This window comes from Macaca mulatta, chromosome 2, assembly GCF_049350105.2.
Source record: "Macaca mulatta isolate MMU2019108-1 chromosome 2, T2T-MMU8v2.0, whole genome shotgun sequence".
NCBI lineage: Eukaryota > Metazoa > Chordata > Mammalia > Primates > Cercopithecidae > Macaca > Macaca mulatta.
In genome coordinates, this window is record NC_133407.1 from 33,008,881 (window position 1) to 33,028,111 (window position 19,231).

At 44.2% G+C, this 19,231-nt stretch overlaps 1 protein-coding gene across 10 annotated transcripts in view; it reads left to right on the forward strand.

The window, feature by feature from the left end:
• The window catches only part of COLQ (collagen like tail subunit of asymmetric acetylcholinesterase), a 72,081-nt gene that overhangs the window by 38,815 nt on the left and 14,035 nt on the right, over window positions 1–19,231 (forward strand). For 5 of the 10 annotated variants that reach the window (XR_013413554.1, XM_015132224.3, XM_077991436.1 and 2 more), the window contains exons 4-12: window positions 4,919–4,963; window positions 5,296–5,322; window positions 7,138–7,209; window positions 8,854–8,916; window positions 9,393–9,419; window positions 10,070–10,114; window positions 10,307–10,342; window positions 12,940–13,020; window positions 17,206–17,311. Coding sequence is in view for 9 of the 10 variants with exons in the window: in XM_015132224.3 (XP_014987710.2) it covers window positions 4,919–4,963; window positions 5,296–5,322; window positions 7,138–7,209; window positions 8,854–8,916; window positions 9,393–9,419; window positions 10,070–10,114; window positions 10,307–10,342; window positions 12,940–13,020; window positions 17,206–17,311 (502 nt within the window). In the remaining variant the exon portion in view is untranslated. The remainder of the gene's footprint in view (window positions 1–4,918; window positions 4,964–5,295; window positions 5,323–7,137; window positions 7,210–8,853; window positions 8,917–9,392; window positions 9,420–10,069; window positions 10,115–10,306; window positions 10,343–12,939; window positions 13,021–17,205; window positions 17,312–19,231) is intronic. The other 5 variants (XM_077991433.1, XM_077991438.1, XM_077991434.1 and 2 more) reach the window with 2 other exon arrangements.

Consider the following 19,231-nt stretch of genomic DNA (forward strand, 5'->3'; position numbering starts at 1 on the left):
ATAAACCGCATCAACTAATGAGCAAAATAACCAGCTAACATCATAATGAGAGGATCAAATTCACACATATTAATATTAATATTAAGGTTAATAACAATATTAACCTTAAATGTAAATGGGCTAAATGCTCCAATTAAAAGACACAGACTGGCAAATTGGATAAAGAGTCAAGACCCATCAGTTTGCTGTATTCAGGAGACCCATCTCACATGCAGAGACACACATAGGCTCAAAATAAAGGGATGGAGGAAGATCTACCAAGCAAATGGAAAACAAACCAAAAAAAAAGCAGGGATTGCAATCCTAGTCTCTGATAAAACAGACTTTAAACCAACAAATATCAAAACAGACAAAGAAGGCCGTTACATAATGGTAAAGGGATCAATTCAACAAGAAGAGCTAACTATCCTAAATATATATGCACCCAATACAGGAGCACCCAGATTCATAAAGTAAGTCCTTAGAGACCTACAAAGAGACTTAGACTCCCACACAATAATAACAGAAGACTTTAACACCCCACTGTCAACATTAGACAGATCAACGAGACAGAAAGTTAACAAGAATATCCAGGAATTGAACTCAGCTCTGCACCAAGCAGACTTAATAGACATCTACAGAACTCTCCACCCCAAATCAACAGAATATACATTCTCAGCTCCACATTGCACTTATTCCAAAATTGACCACATAGTTTGAAGTAAAGCACTCCTCAGCAAATGTAAAAGAACAGAAATTATAACAAACTGTCTCTGAGACCACAGTACAATCAAACTAGAACTCAGGATTAAGAAACTCAATCAAAACCACTCAACTGCATGGCAACTGAACAACCTGCTCCTGAATGACTACTGGGTACATAATGAAATGAAGGCAGAAATAATGATGTTCTTTGAAACCAATGAGAACAAACACACAACATACCAGAATCTCTGGGACACATTTAAAGCAGTGTGTAGAGGGAAATTTATAGCACTAAATGCCCACAAGAGAAAGCAGGAAAGATCTAAAACTGACACCCTAACATCATGAAAGTAGAGGAGCAAGAGCAAACACATTCAAAAGCTAGCAGAAGGCAAGAAATAACTAAGATCAGAGCAGAACTGAAGGAGATAGAGACACAAAAAAACAACCTTCAAAAAATCAGCGAATCAGGAGCTGGTTTTTTGAAAAGATCAACAAAATTGATAGAGCACTAGCAAGACTAATAAAGAAGAATAGAGAGAAGAATCAAATAGATGCAATAAAGAACGATAAAGGGGATATCACCACCAATCCCACAAAAATACAAACTACCATTAGAGAATACTATAAACACCTCTATGCAAATAAACTAGAAAATCTAGAAGAAATGGATAAATTCCTGGACACATACACCCTCCCAAGACTAAACCAGGAAGAAGTTGAATCCCTGAAGAGAACAATAACAGGCTCTGAAATTGAGGCAATAATTAATAGCCTACCAACCAAAAAAAGTCCAGGACCAGACGGATTCATAGCCAAATTCTACCAGAGTTACAAAGAGGACCTGGTACCATTTCTTCTGAAACTATTCCAATCAATAGAAAAAGAGGGAATCCTCCCTAACTCATTTTATGAGGCCAACATCATCCTGATACCAAAGCCTGGCAGAGACACAACAAAAAAAGAGAATTTTAGATCAATATCCCTGATGAACATCGATGCAAAAATCCTCAATAAAATACTGGCAAACCGAATCCAGCAGCACATCGAAAAGCTTATCTACCATGGTCACGTGGGCTTCATCCCTGGGATGCAATGCTGGTTCAACATATGCAAATCAATAATCATAATCCGTCATATAAACAGAACCAAAGACAAAAACCACATGATTATCTCAATAGATGCAGAAAAATCCTTTGACAAAATTTAACAGCCCTTCATGCTAAAAACTCTCAGTAAACTAGGTATTGAGGGGATGTATCTCAAAATAATAAGAACTATTAATGACAAACTCACAGCCAATATCATACTGAATGGGCCAAAACTGGAAGCATTCCCTTTGAAAACTGGTGCAAGACAGGGATGCCCTCTCTCACTACTCCTATTCAACATAGTGTTGGAAGTTCTGGCCAGGGCAATCAGGCAGGAGAAAGAAATAAAGGGCATTCAATTAGGAAGACAGGAAGTCAAATTGTCCCTGTTTGCAGATGACATTATTTTATATTTAGAAAATCCCATCATCTCAGCCCAAAATCTCCTTAAGCTGGTAAGCGACTTCAGCAAAGTCTCAGGATACAAAATCAATGTGCAAAAATTACAAGCATTCCTATACACCAATAACAGACAAACAGAGAGCCAAATTATGAGTAAACTCCCCTTCACAATTGCTTCAAAGAGAATAAAATACCTAGGAATCCACCTTACAAGGGATGTGAAGGACCTCTTCAAGGAGAACTACAAACCACTGCTCAACGAAATAAAAGAGGTCACAAACAAATTGAAGAACATTCCATGCTCATGGATAGGAAGAATCAATATCATGAAAATGGTCATACTGCCCAAGGTGATTTATAGATTCAATGCCATCCCCATCAAGCTACCAATGACTTTCTTCACAGAATTGGAAAAAACTACTTTAAAGTTCATATGGAACCAAAAAAGAGCCCACATTGCCAAGACAATCCTAAGCCAAAAGAACAAAGCTGGAGGCATCGCACTACCTGACTTCAAACTATACTACAAGGCTGCAGTAACCAAAACAGCATGGTGTGGTACCAAAACAGATATATAGACCAATGGAAAAGAACAGAGCCCTCAAAAATAATACCACACATCTACAACCATCTCATCTTTGACAAACCTGACAAAAACAAGAAATGGGGAAAGGATTCCCTATTTAATAAATGGTGCTGGGAAAACTGGCTAGCCGTATGTAGAAAGCTGAAACGATCCCTTCCTTACACCTTATACAAAAATTAATTCAAGATAGATTAAAGACTTAAATGTTAGACCTGAAACCATAAAAGCCCTTCTTTTCAAGAAGAAAACCTAGGCAATACCATTCAGGACATAGGCATAGGCAAGGACTTCATGTCTAAAAACCAAAAGCAATGGCAACAAAAGCCAAAATTGACAAATGGGATCTAATTAAAGAGCTTCTGCACAGCAAAAGAAACTACCATCAGAGTGAACAGACAACCTACAGAATGGGAGAAAATTTTACAATCTACCTATCAGACAAAGGGCTAATATCCATAATCTACAAAGAACTTAAACAAATTTGCAAGAAAAAAATCAAACAACCCCATCAAAAAGTAGTGAAGGATATGAACAGACACTTCTCAAAAGAAGACATTTGTGCAGCCAACAGCCACGTGAAAAAATGCTCATCACTGGCCATCAGACAAATGCAAATCAAAACCACAATGAGATACCATCTCACACCAGTTAGAATGGCAATCATTAAAAAGTCAGGAAACAACAGGTACTGGAGAGGATGTGGAGAAATAGGAACACTTTTACACTGTTGGTGGGACTGTAAACTAGTTCAACCATTGTGGAAGACAGTGTGGCGATTCCTCAAGGATCTAGAACTAGAAATACCATTCAACCCAGCCATCCCATTACTGGGTATACACCCAAAGGACTATAAATCATGCTGCTATAAAGACACATGCACACATATGTTTATTGCAGCACTATTCATAATAGCAAAGACTTGGAACCAATCCAAATGTCCATCAATGATAGACTGGTTTAAGAAAATGTGGCACATATACACCATGGAATACTATGCAGCCATAAAAAAGGATGAGTTCGTGTCCTTTGTAGGGACATGGATGAAGCTGGAAACCTATATTCTGAGCAAACTATCGCAAGGACAGAAAACCAAACACCGTATGTTCTCGCTCATAGGTGGGAATTGAACAATGAGAACACTTGGACACAGGAAGGGGAACATCACACACTGGGGCCTGTCGTGGGGTTGGGGGAGGGGGGAAGGATAGCATTAGGAGATATACCTAATGTAAATGACGGGTTAATAGGTGCAGCACACCAGCATGGCACATGTATACATATGTCACAAACCTGCACATTGTGCACGTGTACCCTAGAACTTAAAGTATAATAAAAAATAAAATAAAAAATCATGTTTCAAACAGGCTTTGCATTTTGCATGTTCACCTGCAGATCCTGGGGGTGCTGTGGGAGCCTGGGGAATTTTGATGAAGTTCTTCTCTGCTGTTTTGGAGAATATGGAAAATAGCTGACTGAGCATTTTGCAGGCACATTCTGGCTGTGGATGTGCAAAGCTTTGATGCAGTGAGTTGTAGGGTCCCTGAGCTGGAGTCGGCTCCTCTTCAATGGACAAAAATGCACTCTTTACTTGCCAACATTCTTAGTGTCTTAAAAAAGAAGATTTTTTTCCTGCTGAAGAAAGGCAAAAATTATTTGGCACCTAGTACCCACAAATTGACCATGGGAATTTCCAAGGTGGCAGCTGCTGCTATGTGCAAAACTTAACTTGTCTCTTGTCAGGCCCCCAGGAAAGTTTGGCAAGAGTAACTGAAAAGACATGAGAGGTGATGAAGCCTCTTGTTTTTAGCAAGTGGGATTTATTCAAGACACTTTGGTTGCTCTCAACAAGCACTTGGGATGTTTTAGGCAAACAAAGAGTTACAGGGAGAAAATTAAAACCACAGAGAGTAGATATGTGAGCATTGCAACCATGGAGCCACTGGAAACACAGCTCAGAAAAAGCTAAACAGGAGGAAGAACAGAGGAGGGGACTGGGCTGGAGGGCACAGGAAGAGCCTCCATGGGTCCCTGGAATCCTACATCTTCCCAGAGAGTGAGGTTGCTGCTGTAGGAGCCCAGTGCACCAAGAGCCTCCCCACCCATACAGTTTCGGACTGATATATACTTTCTTCACTTTTTTATCTTGATTGATTAGGGTCCACCGGGGCTTCCTGGCAAGACAGGACCAAAGGGAGAAAAGGTATGAACTGAACCACTACTTTCTTCAACCCTTCTTTTCTTGGTAATTCCAGCCTGTTTTCTGGGCATCCCACTGAGAATTTCCTAGTTGAGATTTCCAAACATGTGCCTTGGTGTGGGAGGCTGGGCGTCATGATGGCTGAGCTGCTGCAGCACCTATGAGATACCACTGGTGTATTTTGACGTAGCCCACTGACATGGCAGTGGGGCCGTGAGCAGCAGCCAAGCAGCTGAACCACATGGCCATGCCCAGTCATCAACTCTACTAAGCCTTCTGCTTCGAGAACATCTCTTCCAAAGCAGCCTCTCCTTACCTGTCTTCTCCGTCCATAGGGGGAGCTTGGCCGACCAGGAAGGAAGGTATGGTCCGCACTGTTCTGTGAGTGTCACATGGGCGTCTGTGCTCCACATGCATGTGTGTGCATGCGCTCCTAGGGACGGGGGACCAGCAGTGCACTTCAGTGGCCACTGATACCCAGGTGGACAGCAAGGGTGCTGCCATCTCAATGCAGGTGGACAGTGAGGGTGCTGCCGTCTCGATGGTGACAGTAGTAACCTCGCCCTTTCTGTCAACTTCTTTGTTCAGGAGCAGGAGCCTGCTACTGCCAGGCATTCAGACTTCTTCCAGGGGCTGCCAAGCCTGGCCAAATTCCACCCCTCTCACTTCCCACCCCAACCCCAGACCATCTCATTCTGCTACCCATCAGAGAAACCCTTCATAGCTGCAACCAGTGACACAGAATGACTCTCACTGTCTATTTGATTAAATTTGAGTAAAGTGCCAGAGCAGACAGAAACAAATGGCTTTTGCTTTTTGGCTCAGCTGAAATAAATGGAGGTTACTTAAGGTCACAGTGACGCTGAGTGAACCAAACACATGTTATCAAGGCTCTCATTAGTGTCAAGAGGGAGTAAATCAGCAGCCTATTGTATTTGCTGAGGTCAGTGGATACTGGCACTGAATTTCTAGGTCTTGATTATAGACAGGGGTGCAAAACTTTGGCCAAGAAAGATATCCATGGCTCTAAATATAAATTACTGTATTTCTTGTTAAATGGTTTATTAAATGGTTTCATTGTCCACAAATTCCTTAAACAGAGTTTTGCAAGACAAAGTTACAACTCTTTAGGGCACAGATGAAAACTATAGCCAAGGCACAGCGGCTGTCTGAAGTGCTGGGGTGGTCTCCATGGCAATGGTCAAAGGATATTCTGCTGTGGTGTCCATGCTCAGGCCTAACAAGGACTATGATTGATTAGTGATGTGTGCCATGGATGTGGGAGGCAACAGCAGAAACCAGTACACATGCCAGCATTTGGCATGTCTGGGTTAGGGGCTGAGCCCTTCACATCTCTAGCTAACTGTGAAATTAGCTAATGGGCACAAGGTCAAGATAGGCCGTTAGCACCTGCACCCACTGTCTCTTGCAGGGCTTGCCCTTCCATAGCCCTGGCTTAGGCAGAGGCAGAGGTGACATGTACCATGTGCAAGTGAATACATTATTATGGGACCACTCGGGAGGAGCCTGTAGAGGGAATGGGAGAAGCCAGGCAAGGGTGTGGTATCAGGTGAAGTCCAGCTTTAGCAGTCTGATTCCCTAGGGGGAGCTTGAGAGTGTGAACTGCCCAAAGTTAAGGGAGCTGGGCTATTGGCTGCAGGAAGGGGAGTTACATAAATTACTGGGCAGCTCCAACTGCTCAAGGGCAAACCGCAGTTACAGGTTGCAGAAATGAGCTGTTAGCAGCAAGGAAGGTAGCCTCTGGGCGATGGGCACTCTGAGCAGGTCAAAAAGACCTTGAAAGAGTGCTGACAGCATCTGCTACTGCTCCCCAAATGTAATCCTATCTCGTTCCATAGCACATCCTTGGGAAGAACCCATTGGAATGCAGGGGACTTTTGGGTGGGCATGGGTAGAAGTGATAAAAATTGAAAAACCAAGTTTAGAATCCCTTTCTCACCACTCTCCATTTCTTGAGAAGAATAAGGTCTTGTTTGGTGATACAGTGTGACACCAAGGGCTTGTCAGGCCATCAGTCTTTGGAGAGTGGGGATGAAGGTCAGAGTAGCCATGTTTAGAGACTCCACTCTCTCCTCTGGGCCCCAGAGACAAGACATATTTATCAGAAGTAAGAAAACAAACCCAGTTGCCCTGACTTTTGTTCTTGGTCTTTGAAGGGTAGACCTGGCCCCCCAGGTGTTCCTGGCATGCCTGGGCCCATCGGTTGGCCAGGCCCTGAAGGACCCAGGGTAAGTGTGGCATGCTGTCAGGGCTCATGTGGTATCAAAACAAGAGGGGGGAAGATGGCAGCTTTCCTGGCTCCTGGCACATAGTCAGGGAATCCCTTCTTCAAGAGGGGGAAGAAGAAGAGAGCTTAAGGACTGGCCACAGGGTCCCTAATATTTCCTCCTTCACTTGGCCTGCAAGACCTTGGTCAGTGCAACAGCTGTGCTCCTGTGGGAGGAGAAATAGGGGGCTGATCCCCTTTTCTACAGGGGCCCTGGTTCTCCTTTGTCCTAGGAACTAGCACCCCACTCTGGTTTCCCTGAGATGACCTAAGAGGGGTTTGTGTCTGGGAAGCTCTTGCCTGTCATGCTGACCTGGCAGGGAATGGAGAGTTGAGTGGGTGGTGTCGGCTGGCTGAAGGATGGAAATCCTACATTCAGAGAGGGATTGCTGAGTGCTGATGAAATCTCCTTCCTCAGTCAGGCTATGGAAAGCAAGCACATCCCCATCTGCGCCTCTGTTTTTCTCACTGGTAGTCATAGACTAGAGAGTTCAGAGGCATGGCTCGGAGTTTTATCTGCAGAAGTCAGAGCTGGGCAGGTGGATCTCACCGTCTGCTCTGATTCATTTATTGGCTATATTATGGCAGCGGAAAACTGTGTTTCCAGTCCTCTTAGGAAAAGTCCCAAGGATGTTTTCAAAATCCTCTGCATAGAGCTGAGCTGTCCTGCACAGCAGCCAGTGGCCACATGTGACCCTCAAGTCTGTGGAATGTTGCTAGTGCTCCTGTGGAACTGAATTTTTAAATTTTCACTGTTTAAGTTTAAAACCTTTACTAAATTCAGTTATTTGAAAACATTAAAGTATTTTTGGAGCAACTTGAATGTATGAATCTGCTTTTTCAACTATAAATGTTACGATCTCTAAATACAGATCAAATATTTTGGATGAAAATTTAGCACCTGAATGGAGATATGTAAATGTAAATTACACAGCAGATTTCAAGTACTTATTACGAAAAACACAATGTAAAATATCTCAATAATTTTATATAGATTACAAGTTGGGATGATTAGATTAATTAGATTAAAGGAGATCTATTAAAATAACTTCGTTTGGTTTTACTTAAGGTGACTTCTTTTAAAAGTTTTAAATTAAGTATGTGGCTCACCTTATATTTCTATTGGTTAGTACTGGTATAGAGTATTTTTAGTACGGAGGGTGGGTGCTGGAAGTCCCAACCACAAGTCATTCTGAGGACCCTTCCTATGTGAAGAGCAAAGCAGGCAATGTTTTTTGCATGTGTTGACACCTTGTTTTCTGAGGCCCCAGTTCCCTCATGCCTCCTCCACTACTCTCTCACTATCCTCGCTAGGAAAATACCAAGTATGACCATATACAACATCTTAGTGAGCAGTTGGTGTGGAGATCTGCTTTACCTTGGGCATTTTCATTTTGTGTTTAATCTTAAACACAAGAATGAAATGTGGAGTATGAAGCTTTGAGACCCCGGGAGGGAGAAAGTGGGCGCAACTGGGGTCCTCAGATTTACAAGCCAGCCCTAATATCCCCAGTTCCTTCCCAATCTTGCCTGTGACTCTCCTAGTTCAGTTTCTCTAAAAAATATCATCATGGGTCTTTTCTTCTTTATCTTCTAATTCGCACAGGGTGAAAAAGGTGACCTGGGTATGATGGGCTTGCCAGGGTCAAGAGGACCAATGGGCTCCAAGGTCAGTGTGTGGTCTGGATGGACGTTCCCAGATCTTCTCTGTAAGACTCTGGAGCAGCTGCTGTCTACAAACATAGGGACTGGGTGGGGCTGCCGTCCTGGACTAGGGAATGTCATGGATATTGGAGAGCCTGCCTTTACCAGTCCTTTGGAGAACATCATGCCCTGGGATGCAGGGGCATAGGAATGCCATTCTTGCTGTTCTCTTGGGCAGGAAGAACCAAGCTTCTGGACATCAGAGCAGATGGAAACCTTTGATCAGGCCTTTGCAGGGTGATAAGAGCAATGCTCCTTGTAGGCCTGGTATAACCACAACCCTCTGGGACATCTTTGTGTTTGGTGCTGCAACCCCACTAAAACTCACAGTGCAATGTGGAGACACACCTTACCACCACAGTCAGGGATTCCTCCTATTCTTGCACCAAACTCAAAAGTTCTACAGGGCTGATTGTAAATGTTCCTTCTGCTTTCTTTTAGGGCTACCCTGGATCCAGAGGGGAAAAGGTCAGTGCTTTTCTGGGATGGTGTCCCAGAGCCTGGTCTGGGCTACTGGCTCTGGAATCAGAGATGTGCAGAGGATGGGCCTACGTCTCTCTTACGTCTGCAACTGAAGCCACCATCCCTAGCTATTCCCCGCCCTTTGTCAGTGGACTGAGAGAGAAGTGAGGGACCTCCTGAAGCAGGGCAAGCTGGTAAGAGAAGGGCTCCCCATAGAGGCAGAGGCCCCTCATGTGGAGCACATAAGCAAATGAAGGTCGTGCCAGGTGGACAACAAGCACAGTTTGCATGGAGTGCTGGAGGAAATTGGTGATGCATGTCTTTAGGCCGAGCTTCCACCATACAACCTTCTGACCTGGCCAAAAACCGAATCAAAACTACCATCAACCTGTGGACAAATTTCCTACAGGATGAGAGAGGATTTGGGGCCCAGAATTTTCTGTGAGTTTTCCTTTATGAATGCAAGAGATCTTCGGGTTTCAACAAAAAGTAGATCACGACGCATTCCTTCCCTGGACAAGTCACCTGATATCTCTGAGCCTATTTCTTCACTTGTAAAATGAGGGTTTTGCTTTAGGGAGCTTTTCAGTTTGAAATGCTTGAATTTCCCTCCCAGTATATTAACTCATTGACTTTGTCCTGTGGTTTCTTCCTAGGGATCCAGAGGTGAAAAGGGTGACTTGGGTCCCAAAGGAGAAAAGGTAATGGAGAAAACCTTTCCATAGAAATGATAAATGTCAATGCAAGTAGCAGCCACCACCCACCCCCATCTGTGGACTGATGATGGACTGATGGACAGGCCTCTATCTTGAAAATGACCAACCAAGCCTGTCCACAGCCGTTTCAGGTGTTATTTCAGAGGCAGTCACAGTATCTGTTGCTCTTTTTTACAGGGTTTCCCAGGATTTCCTGGAATGTTGGGGCAGAAAGTAAGTAACCTTGAGGTAGTGAAAATAGACCTCAGTAAAAATATCAGGTCCTCCAAGCACAACAAAAAGAGCTCTGCCTCCTTGTCTGTCAGGCAGGGATGGTGGGTTTAACCATGGAAACTTCTGGTTTGGGATGGGAAGAAAGTTGCTTTTCACCCTGGGGAGAGGGTGGCGGGATGGTCTGGGGCCTCCCTCTAGCTCAATGGGAAGGAAAGGACAACCCATCTGGGTTTTGGGTTTTTGTTTGGTTTTTTTGTTTGTTTTTGCTTTTTTGCTTTTCCTACCTGTTAGAGAGCTGTAATGCACTCAGATCTGAGCCACAAGGGTCAAAGCCCCTCTCAGCACACAGGCCCCAGTGTAAGGCACAGGTGTCTTTAGCTTAAGGTCACTGTGCCTTATTGCAGTCCTTCTTCAAGGGCGGTGCACATACTGCCAGAAGGACACAAAAGTATTTGAACTGAAGACTGCTAACATTTTTTAATAGTTAAATTTTGTATTTAAATAGTTAAATATTGGCCAGGCATGGTGCCTCATGCCTATAATTCCAGCACTTTGGGAGGCCGAGGTGGGCAGATGGCTTGAGCCCAGGAGTTTGAGACTAGCCTGGGCAACATGGTGAAATCCCATTTCTACCAAGAAAAATATACAAAACATTAGCTGGACATGGTAGTGTGCACCTGTAGTGCCAGATACTTAGGAAGCTGAGGCGGGAGGATGGCCTGAGCCCAGGAGTCAAAGCTGCAGTAAGCCATGATTGCACCACTGCACTCCAGCCTGGGCCACAGAGGCAGACCCTGTCTCAATAAATAAATAAATAGTTAAATATTTAACGGATATCTTGCTTGGGACAAGGCTTAATAAAAAAGGAGTCCATTTCAGGTAACTTAAAGAAAATTAATTATATAAGCAAATTAATGGAAATGTTAAAGGAGGAAAAACAGTTTTACTTAAAAATGTTTAGATTAGCTTTTCATTCAGGGCAACAGTGGACGTCAAAGAATAATAAATTACCGTAAAATTAAGTATGGCAGCTTCTCTGTCCTCTGCACCATTTACTAGACTTCCCATCTGAAGAGTTGTCTTCCCCTTTTATGACAGGCTGTTTTAAGATAGAGCTGATGTGATGACCACAATTAGGTCTTGGGAGAGAAATTAGATCAAGAAATTCCTGACTGCTTCCCAGCCAATGTAGAGAAGGGCCACACTTCCTTCTGACAATCCCTGAAAAAAAAAAAAAAAATGCTGCTTGTGCTGCTGTTTTCTTCCAGCCGTAAAGACATCCCTGAGCCTCTCTAAACAGCCAGGGAAAAGCTGCAAACATCTCCATGGCCATGTAGCTTCCATCCTATCCTCTCACACTCTCCCATTCCCTAGAGAATGTTGAAGGATGCGTGGGTTGGAAAGAAATAATAGATTTAAGGACAATTCTTGGTGAAACAAGACATTGGTGGCTTGGGTAGGGACACACTGGCTGAGTTGACAGATAATTTCAGAGCTTTACCCTTGATCCTTTCCATATACAGGTGTTCCCTGGAATTTTCTATTGTGTTATACCTCCTCTGACTGCCACGTGAAAAAGTGCCTGGGTGTTTTTTGTTCTCTCTGAGTGGCTGGGCAGCTCTTCATGGGAACTGGCTGCTGACTAACACTCATGATTGCTATTGCTAAATTTTTCTTGTTGGCGGTGCATTCTGGGCCGTTGGGGGATTACTGGAGATAGGAATGAAGTGCCCTGTGGGTTCATGACCCAAAGAAACAGTAAGTGGGGCCGGAATCCATGTAGAAGAAAATGGGGAAGAAGGCGAGAAACTAAGATGGAGAAAGGGGTTTTGTGAAATATTGGCCTTAAACTATGAAATTCTGCAATGAGTACATTGGGTTTTGATAGTTCAACATAGAGCTTTACAAACAGGAATACTGTTTCCATCGTTCTCCATGCCTTTTTCAATAATTATATTGAATATCTGAACATACGTTTGGAACATCTCTGCCCACAAAAGAGCTTTCATCTAAATCAAATGGCAGTGAGCTGGAACTCAAACCAATGCTTACTAAGAGTGGGCCAGCACATAATCCTAAGTAAGAGTCATTAAATGAGTAGAAACTTCCCAAAGATGACAGTTGGCAAAACTGTGTCCAATCATTTAAAAGCTTCCAGATTTGAATTTTGTGCTGAAAACAACACATAAGAAAACACAACATAAAATTGCAACGAGAAGGAAAGCATTTTTCCAGACAGCTTATAGTAAGTAGCACAGGCATGCTGTGCTGGATGCCCCGGCCTCTCACTGCCTGTTCTGGGTGATGATTTGTCTCTCCTATTTGGCCATCAAAATGTGTGCTGCTCCGCACCTGTCCCTCTCAGGTAACAGATAACCCACTTAGAATTACCTTCTTCCTTCCCTCCTCTTCCTTGAAAGACATGTCTGCCTTTCTCATGACTTCATCACTCTCCCAACCTTCCAGGACAGCCCAGTTGGCATAGATTCGGAATGATCAAGGAGACTGCCCTCATACCCTTGACTAGCTAGACCTGTGTAGATGTGCCCACTCCACATGCCCTAAGTCCTCTCTTGCTTCTCTTTCCTTCTTTCCAGGGTGAAATGGGTCCAAAAGGTGAACCTGGGATAGCAGGCCACCGAGGACCCACGGGAAGACCAGGAAAACGAGGCAAGCAGGTAAGGATCCCAGGGCTTACCACGCGCCTGAGGTCAGAACTTCCTGACCTGGCTGTGTGTGGAGCGGCAGGCAGGTGGTGTTAATCAGAGATATTCTGTAGACCTAGACTCCAGTGTCCTCTGGGCTAGCAGACAGGAGCAGCACCACTTCCAGAAGCTGCTGGCATCTCTAGGCTAGCCATAGTTGGAAGTGGATGGGATAGGATGCTCCATTAGAACTGTGCCAAGGCCAGAAGCAAGAGTAGATACTTGGTTCATAAAAACAAGTATGTCTTAACTAAAGCAGCTAGGAATGGAAGGCAGATATGGTCATTTACCCAGAAAACCTATTTTATGCTTCAGTGTCCCAGACAGAAATGAAGTTTTAAAGACAAGCCTAGATATTTTCCTGCTGTTAAGAGGTCTTCTGGGTCTCAACAATAGGGTGGTTTTTCCCTACTCAGGTCTCCAATTTGTAAGTGACCTTTTTGCTTGGGTTTATTAACATGCTTAAGGCAATTGTTCATTCTGAACTCCCCCTGGTCAGAAGGCTCTTGTGTTAAGCCATGTGATGTGACATGACTGCTCTAGAGACAGCCTTGGCTGTCTTATATATAATCCTGAGAGGTAAACATCTTTGGACAGAAGCTTTTTCCATTCTTTTACTTATTTCCTTAGGCTATATCTGTGACCCACAAACTTAATCTTACATCAAGATCACCTGGGGGTGGGGCCGGTGATTAAATACAGATGTACAGATTCCCCCACATCAGGTGCAATGGTTGTAGTTCCAAGCTTGCCACTCCTCGTCCCTCGCCTAGGCCTTATTTTCCAAAGACCATAATATAATTGACCTGGAATGAACTTTCAGCATGGGTTTGGTTATTTTTTTTAAGCTCCATGTGATTTTAATGTGCAGCCAGGGTTCAGAACCATAATAACACTATGAAGCCAATTCTGGTCTTTTCCCAATCAATTTAGAAAGAACACAGGCTCCAACCTGGAAAATGGAGACTGCACAGTAACTTTCAGAGTTACAGTCTCCCAGTCCAGTTTCCAAACTTTGATCATGGGTAGCAGGGTCATGGTTTCACAATAATGCCACAGATACCAGTTTCTTAAAAGTAGGCTCAGATAAAAAAGGAAACAAAATGGGGGAGAAATCTTTTCTTGTATCACTTTATCCCGTCCCAATGAATTCCATTCATAGTATTTTAAGCTTGGGGTTCCAGAAGCTTCCTGGCTTCCTTCTGTCTTGGGCAGTGTTTGTCTTTTCCTAGTTCCCGGTAATAACCAAAGCCAGGAAGGCCATTTATTGAGCCTGCTGAGACTGATTCCATTGGAATCGTAAAAGCTACACCAAAACCACATCTGGGAGCTCAGAGAAGTTAGAGAAATGAGTCCAAGCTTTTGACAAGACATTGTGAACAACCCGAGGATGCTGCAAACCCTCCGTGTTGGTGTCGCTCCAGTTGGCAGATAGCAAGTTGTTAGCCTTAGAAGCCTGCTGCGGTACTTGTTTTTGTCATGAATTAATCTCCCAGCTTAGAGTCTTACATACCCTTTGTTTGTTGGCCAGCAGTGCTGAGAGTCTCTGAAAGTTATTGTTAAGTCAATCCAAAGCCAAAAATCAGAAATTCAGAAGGGATCTCAGATAGTAATTTCTGTGCCCGAAGGATTACAGAGACCACTTAATCCAGTCTCCTCAGGTTATTCACAAGGAAGCTGAGGGTCAGGGAGGTGGAACTGCTTGCCCAAGACCCCTCCACGAAGTCAGCTTCAAAGCCAGGGTTAGAATCCAGAGAGTTGAGTTGAGACCAACTTTCCCCACATGACTTCTTCTCTCAGCTACCTTCATGCTTCAGGACTTGCCTTCGGGCAAGCCCAGGAAAGCAGCTGTTGACTTTATTATAAAAATTTTCTCGGTTGGGCGTGGCGACTCACGCCTATAATCCCAGCACTTTGGGAGGCTGAGGCACGAGGATCACCTGAGGTCAGGAGTTTGAGACCAGCCTGGCCAACATATAGTGAAATCCCGCCTCTACTAAAAAATACAAAAATTAGCTGGGCATGGTGGTGCACATGTCTAGTCCCAGCTACTTGGGAAGCTGAGGCAGGAGTCGCTTGAACCCAGGAGGCAGATGTTGCAGTGAGCTAAGATCACGCCACTGCACTCCAGCCAGGGTGACAGAGCAAGACTCCATCTCTCAAAAAAAAAAAAAAAAAAAAATCTCCTGCCATGTCTGTTTAAAATGAAAAACAAAAAACAAAAACCTTCAGTAACTGAGAAACAATTTCCTTGAGAGAGATCACCCAACTTTGTGGCAAATAAGGAATAAAGAATGCCTTTCCTGGAAAGCTCTACTCAGTGATTCTTGCTGATAGAGATATGGCTCATTCTGAGCGATGGCCGATAAGAGGAATATTCCATTACTGCTGGTGTCAGAATGAAGGAGCATTTCCAGCTCCTTCAAACTTTGGCACTTCCTGTGCTCAGAGCCAGCTGACAAGGCCGTTAGAAAAACAAGCCTGAACTGTGGCTATATTAAGATGGTGTGACTTCCTTTGCCATGCTGGGACCCAGCTTGGTTACTGCAGGGAATGCTTCAGCTTGGGCTGAGGCTTAAGAACTCCCTCCATAAACATGAAATCAGAAATAAACTCTGACCTCACGGATCCCATATTCAGAGTTCAAGAACTCCTTGGACATTACCAAGAGGGCTCCCAGTGCCATGTGGACAAGGCGGCAGGTCACCTGTCACCATTGTGGCTGAAAAGGAGTCCCAAGCATGCCTGCTCCCCAGATTTGAGAAATACTACATTTCATCAGGTGGGCAAGCCTGCCAAGGCGCAAGTGTCGTAAGAAGAACCAGGCCAAAAACGTCATGTGTCAATCACTGCTCTGATTAGACCTGAGGCAAGAGCAGACAATTAGCAAATTGCTCAGGGGAAGAGTCAATAGCGTGCACCAGCCTTGGTTTCAGGGTGACTCCTAAGGGCAACCCTGAGGGAGAACGAAGAGCCCAGTCTTTGCTCTTGATGCTCCCAGAATAGGCAGAAAAGAGGACACTCCATGTGGAACGGCTGTAGCCACAGGTGTGCCCTTTTTAATAAACCAGGACTTGTTTAACTCTGTGAAACACATGGAACCAGGCCAGTTGCTGTGATAATTGGCTTACCCCACATAGCTCTTCGTTCTGTGCAAACCACATTTTCACCTCTGAGATCTTTGTTACTCTCACAACAAACCTATGTGGGTGTAAATTTACTGGCCCCATTTTTAAGATGACGAAACTGAGGTACAAAGCAGTGACATGAGTTACCCAGAGTCTCGAGGTCAAGGTGAAACCTCTGGATTTACAGATCAGCAAAGCTGCCTACCTTTGTGTTTCTAGCATCTTTGTCCTCCCTCATTTCATCTGGGGAAAGGAGGCGAGCTAGACAGATTCCAGCCCGTAGGATGTGTATGTCTCATGGGGAGACATCAGTGAAATGACCACACAAATAATCCATATGCTGTGATCTGGGATAAATGCCATGAAGGAAACAGACTGAGTTGTGAGAGCTTATGGTGGGGTGAACTGACTCTGTCCAGGAAGGTCAGGGAAGGCTTTGCCATAGGGCGTTTGAGCTGAGAGCCAAAGGGTGAGTGACAGTTAACTAGGCTAGGGGGAAGGAGGAGATTTTGAGGCAGAGAGATGGGTCTTGAGAAGGGGGATAATAGACATGGTGCCCTTGAAGACCAAAAAGGCCAAAAGGCTGGAATGAAGCTGGAAGGCCTGGCCATGCAAGGCTTCGCAGGCTGCGGTAAAGAGCTAAGTCTTTATCCTGAGTGCAATGGGAAGCCAATGAGTGAAAATAGCTCATTTCTAGGCCTCTATTTCCTCATCTGCCCGGGGCCTAGAGTAGATTTGTCGGATTCTTTTCAGCTGCCATGTACCACATTTGTAGGACAGAGCAAGAAGTAAGGTCTGCAAACTTGTAACCATCACTATCTCAAATGTCACTTGCCCTAAGCTTATTAAGAGCTTGATGGTCAAGACCTCTGGAGCTGCATCCCCCGCTGGTTAAGTGCAAGGTACTTAAACAGCACCTTGCTGTTTAAGTGCTCCTTAAGTACAAGGTGATCTCTGATTTAGTGATAAATGGGGCAGGAAGCTTGCTATGTCGTGCTTTCATAACAGGCTCTGCCTTTCTCTCTGTCAGGGACAGAAAGGGGATAGTGGAGTTATGGGCCCACCCGGCAAGCCTGGGCCTTCTGGTCAACCTGGCCGTCCAGGCCCCCCAGGGCCCCCAGGCCCCCCATCTGCAGGTAAGAGCTACACTGCTTCACTTGATCCACTGTTGCAGTACTGGCCAGCCTCCCGGAGAGAACACAAGGAGATGCCAGCAGAGATGCCTTGTGTTTCAAGTTAGAAACTGCCAGAGGCACTCCAATATCTTTATAATTTCTCCACAATTTAGCTCATTCAACTTTTATGCAAGAGAGATAAATGCCATTCTGAATTTGTTTTAGCATTCTGAAGAACAAATAGAGGAAAGAAAAAAAGCACATTAATGATGTCATTTATACCTTAAGTGAAAAATAACAGGAACATATTTCATCTAGATGAATACTTCATCTAGAAAACTTTTCTAGAAAACTTATCTAGAAAACTTTTTCTAGATAAAAGTTTCATAGCTCCAAGCAATTCTCTTAAACCTAGAAGTAAAGGTGACATTGCAGGTTTTTCTATCTTACAGTGTTATACGAGAGTCCTTATTTGTTTGCAATGGATATAGAAAGAGGCCGGGCATGGTGGCTCACGCCTGTTATTTCAGCACTTTGGGAGGCCTAGATGGGCAGACCACTTGAGGTCAGGAGTTTGAGACCAGCCTGGCCAACCATGGCAAAAACCCTTCTCTACTAAAAATACAAAAATTAGCCTGGCGTGGGGGCACACAGCTGTAATCCCAGCTACTCTGAGGTTGAGGCAGAAGAATCGCTTGAACCTGGGAGGTGGAGGTTGCAGTGAGCTGAGATTGTGCCATCTTGAAACTCTGTCTCAAAAAAAAAAAAAAAAGATACAGAAATAAATTACTAAAATGAAATTGAAAAATAAAAAGTTGGCCGGGCACGGTGACTCACGCCTGTAATTCCAGTACTTTGGGAGGCCGAGGTGGGCAGATCACGAGGTCAGGAGATCGAGACCATCCTGGCTAACAAGGGGAAATCCCGTCTCTACTAAAAACACAAAAAATTAGCCAGGTGTGGTGGCAGGCACCTGTAGTCCCAGCTACTCGGCAGGCTGAGGCAGGAGAGTGGCATGAACCTGGGAGGCAGAGCTTGCAGTGAGACAAGATCACGCCACTGCACTCCAGCCTGGGCGAGAGAGCGAGACTCTAAATAAATAAATTAATAATAAATAAATAAATAAAAATTAAAAGTCTGCTATTGAGAAGGGCATAGATATGCTGTTTCCTTGTTTGTTTTCGAGACAGAGCCTTGCTCTGTCACCCAGGCTGGAGTGCAGTGGTGCGATCTTGGCTCACTGCAACCTCTGCCTCCCGGGTTCAGGTGATTCTCCTGCCTCAGCCTCCTGAGTAGATGGGATTACAGGTGCCCGCCACCACACCTGGCTAATTCTTGTATTTTTAGTAGAGATGGGGTTTCACCATGTTGGTCAGGCTGGTCTCAAACTCCTGACCTCGTGATCTGCCCACCTTGGCCTCCCAAAGTGCTGGGATTACAGGTATGAGCCACCATGCCCAGCCGCTGCTTCCTTCTTTTACCTCATTCAATTTTATTAGCTAAGCCCTTTATTTCTTTCCCTTGTCAGCTCATGGTAGGGGCTTTCACAGCACATCAACTGTATAAAGACAGTATCAAGAAGATCATTTGTTAACTGCAACATTTTTTTGTCTTCAGTTATACAAAATGAATCCAAACAATTTTTATTCCAACTTTTTTCTTAAGAAAACGAAGACATTTATAATTCCATAGTGTATTCCCCCTCCTCCTGTGTTTATGGAAATACATTTGCAGCCACATCATGGGATGGGCAAGAAATGTCATATTTTGTTAGATCCTTTAAACTAAGTTAAATCTGGCTCTGAGAGTCCAACCTGCTAGGATGCCAAAACATTTAATTCAGGCATTATTAGGATTTTGTCACTACTCCTCCAACAACCACTAATGGGTTGGGGAAAGATCCTGGTGAATTATGGCAGAAAAATGTCAGGGAAGGTCCCT